The sequence below is a fragment of the Nicotiana tabacum genome, chromosome 22 (genome assembly GCF_000715075.1).
Source record: "Nicotiana tabacum cultivar K326 chromosome 22, ASM71507v2, whole genome shotgun sequence".
In the NCBI taxonomy this organism is placed as follows: domain Eukaryota; kingdom Viridiplantae; phylum Streptophyta; class Magnoliopsida; order Solanales; family Solanaceae; genus Nicotiana; species Nicotiana tabacum.
This window is the reverse complement of record NC_134101.1, coordinates 143,785,105-143,789,261: the sequence shown is the minus strand read 5'-3', so window position 1 is coordinate 143,789,261 and position 4,157 is coordinate 143,785,105. Positions and strand designations below refer to the sequence as shown.

Sequence of the window (4,157 nt, the reverse complement as noted above, 5' to 3'; positions counted from 1 at the left end):
GGGGTTAAAATACAAAAAATATACACACACAACACAAAAACTTTTTGACTTTGAGAAAACGAATAAACAATAAACTATACATAACACATTTAACACAAACATTTATTGTGACTCAACAAAATCTCAGAAAGTGATTATGGTTAACAATATAGATTTTTACACGCATTATTTCTTCTTAACTCTACTATTTAGTGGGCGTTTGAACATAAGAATTGTAAAATTACAAAAAAAAAAAAAAATCAAGTAAAAATGTTATTTGAAAATTAGAGTTGTGTTTGGACATGAATATAATTTTGGGTTGTTTTTGAAGTTTTGTGAGTGATCTGAGTGAAAATTTTGAAAAACAGCTTTTTAGAGTTTTTGAAATTTTCGAAGAATTCCAAAATTCATCTTCAAATGAAAATTGAAAATTTTATAGCCAAATATTAATTTCGAAAAAAAAAGGAAAACATTCTTTAAGTCCAAACAGGCTCTTAGACTTATTTTCTTGTCTTAATTTATACCTCCTCATATATACTCATTTAGGATGTGATGAAAATTTTTGCCCACTTAACGCTACACTTGAATAGTGATGTAGGGCGAGCCTACTTAGTATATGTCTCGACAAACGTAGGAGTTAGGAGAGTCGTATTTGATTTGAGAGATAAAATTTAGTTTCAGTACAAATGCTTACATAATGTTTGGCTAATTTCTAGTAAAAAAAGAACTCTACATTACTAGATTATTAATCTCTGCAACTTAATTAATACAATGTTTAGTTTTCAGTAAACTCCGCATAAGATTTATAGTTAGTATCGTAAATCAAATCAAACTTAATTAGTGTTATTAATACTACCATAACTTACACAAGACTAAAAGTATTAGGAGTAATATTTAATGCATAATAGTACGTGAAGAATATCTAAAGATAAACTCTTATGGTAGGTAATCCCTACATAGCAATGTACTTATCGTTCATATTAATTATAATAAACCATGCACTATTATTAGACGCTTAACATTATATGTTCATTGCATAAACAATAATCTTCTTCATTTTAGTCTAAACTCAATATTGATGCTAGCTTTGACAGTGTTACACAAAAATGTGGATTGGGAGGTATTTTTCAGGGATGTTAAAAGGCACTGGATTGTGGGTTTTGGTAAACAATCATATGCAGGTGTATCACTAGAAGCGGAGATAAAAGCTCTACTAGAGGGACTCAAAATGGTTAAGGAATGGAGAATATACCCCGCTTGTAATAGAGACAGATTCTGTGGGGCCATCCAATCCATCCTACAGGGCAATAGGTTATATGACGATATTGTTAATGAATGCAAGTGGTTAATGCACTAATAGAAGGAGATAATCCTCCAGCACACATTCAGGCAAGGGAATAATCCAGCTCATCACATGGCAAGAAAGGTAAAGGATCAATTGGAAGGCAAGAAGACTTTTGTTAAAGCTACATCTTATGTAAAATGTTTTGTGGAAAAGGAACTACTGGAACATTATGTTTTTGAGAAATTTCTATCTTATAATGCTTGTAATACTCTAACAATCCTAGGTAATCAAAGTGTCCTTGGAGACACTAAGTATGCTTAAAAAAAATAATCTTCTCCATTTGAATTTTGAAGCACATCTATATATGTAATTAAAAGGTAAAACAACGACCACTTCTGTTGTATGATATATTGCTGACTTCATTCGCCTTACTTTGTGAACCAAAACAACCACACACAAAAAGTGCATACTGTTATTTACGTGAGAGTACGAATCAAGATTAATTAATTGGCAGAAAAAATAGATATACACCCGGTCAAAATTACATCATCACAAATTTTGAACCTTTATTTCATCTGAAGTAATAAGGAAAGGTTCGACCATGATGAAAATTTTTGGTCATGAGAACAATATCTGTGTAAATTATGATGTGGGGCTACCTTTTTATATATATCAGGTTTTTCCGCAACAGATATCTAAGCATACTGTGATCTAAAAAAATGTCCTATATATGGCAAGAAAAGGAATCATGAGTCCTTAATTCCTCGGCTAAGCAATCTCTTTTAGCGGAAAAGGACATTGCAAAAAATTTTGCAGGTACAAACTCATAGTTACACACGCTAGAAATATTTATAAGTATGTCTTGACTTCATCATCAGTAGAATAAATAAAGCAACCCCTGCTACAACACTTAGCTCTCAACTTTTTCTTTCTCAAACATCTCTTTCTCTTTCAAAAAGAACCAGCTAACTCATGGAGAAAATGAAGTTCAAAGAAAGCACACACATAGAAATATGGGATTCTGCCTCGATATGGCCAGAAAGAGACTATAAGTGTAGCTTTTGCAAGAGAGAATTCAGGTCTGCACAAGCTCTAGGTGGTCATATGAATGTTCATAGAAGGGATAGGGCAAAACTCAGACTCTTACACTACTCTCCTTCACCTTCATGTGATAATACTAATTCATCTCCGAAAAAACCTAACCATAATCCTAGCATTTCATCAGTGTCGTCTCCTAGGTTTAATTTCACAGGGAGCTATCTAAAGGGAGATGTAGCTAAGAGTACTCTAAGTAAGAAAGTTTCTCTTGGAGTGAAGCAGCCACCAGATTTTGTAAAGAGAAACAATGAAAATAGGGTTTGGAAAAAGAGAGAGTTCGTTACATTGGACTTTAACATGGGGTTGCTCCAAACTCATGCAAAGGAGGATAATGTAGATATGGATTTGGATTTGGAACTCCGCCTTGGTTACTCTTAGTATTAAATTTTATCTGATTATCGACTTCTTCTATTTTTGCTCTTGGTTTAAATTTCCATTAGATTATCTTATAAGCTTAGCTTTTTCTTCTCTTTAGCTTCTTGATGGATGTTTACCTTGGAATTGAAACCGCGGCCACGGGCCGGGACTGATGTATTAGGATCGCAGCAATGTCATTTCTTTCCTTTAATTTGAACAGTTTCATTTTTCCAAAAATATTTGCAACCATCGATGATATTAATTCCGATCCATCCATTCTAATTGATTTTTACGAAAATATACCAGTTCGTGAAAAGATGTTACCGTTGCAGGATCACTTAAGTAAAAACTTAATCCAAATGAATGAATCAAGATACATGCATGTCTTTCACACATACATAGCTAATTTATATGTATAATTTTCATTTTAATTTCTTACTGCTAAAATTAAATTATTTGATTTAATGTAAATTCTGTGTGTCAGGTAAGATTAATCACCTTAAACCCTATGCACCATTGACCACTCTAAAGTTTAATTAATTATATGTTTTCTCTATTTTGCACTCAAGTACGAAAAAGGAGTCTACATTTTAAATTAGCTGGAATAAAGCACGAGCCGGGAAGCTTTCCTTGGAATTATTTTCTCATATATGTGTCTAAATATCACTTTAAAAACCTTCTTCTTTTGTATGATTTGTTAGAACAGATACTAATACATGAGTTAACTTAGAGAAAGGACAGGCGTTGACCATTAGTTGAAGCTATAGCCAATAAAAAAAAGGATTTTCAAGGGACATTGTAGTATGTATCGTAACTAGGAATTTGTTATAGCAGAATTGCTATAATTAGTTACCATTAAATCAGTAATTAAAATATACGAATTTATATAGAATAATATCAAAATCCAATTAATTAAGTTCACCAACAACCGTGCATCATCGCTTCATATTCCAAGAGAAAAATTCAAGAACAAAAATTCCAATGCAAAAGGACCGATTATCTTGTAGTATTTGGAATTTCAGATCAACATTTTCTTGCCTTTAACTACACAACCACAGTCTAGCCACCTACCTTACACATCATGAATTCTTATTTCCCTTGAAGGTGAAATGGGAGTGCTTGTTTGTAAAATCAGTGTTTCCTAGGAAGGAAAGCAATCATGAAAATTTTAGTCATGATGAATTATACTAATGAAACTACTGCAACACGAAATTTTAAAGACGAAAAAAAAAAGTACAAAATTCAAATACTGACAGAGAGTATCTCTGTACCAAATAATTAAATAAAACAACTGAACATTAGATGATGACCGGGCTATATATATGGGGTAAAATATGTTGTGATAAGTCATTGCGTGAAAGAATGACACTTAGAGCCGAAGGCATATGATAGTTAAAATCGAAGATAATTGTTTCATCTATTATCACTAGTAAAGATG

At 32.2% G+C, this 4,157-nt stretch overlaps 1 protein-coding gene across 1 annotated transcript; it reads left to right on the top strand.

Moving 5' to 3' along the window:
- The first annotated feature begins 2,236 nt into the window (after positions 1-2,236).
- LOC107806921 (transcriptional regulator SUPERMAN-like) lies at positions 2,237-2,740 on the top strand. The gene has a single exon (XM_016631194.2). It carries the CDS (start codon positions 2,237-2,239, stop codon positions 2,738-2,740), a length of 504 nt encoding a protein of 167 aa, XP_016486680.1.
- Positions 2,741-4,157: the final 1,417 nt, after the last annotated feature.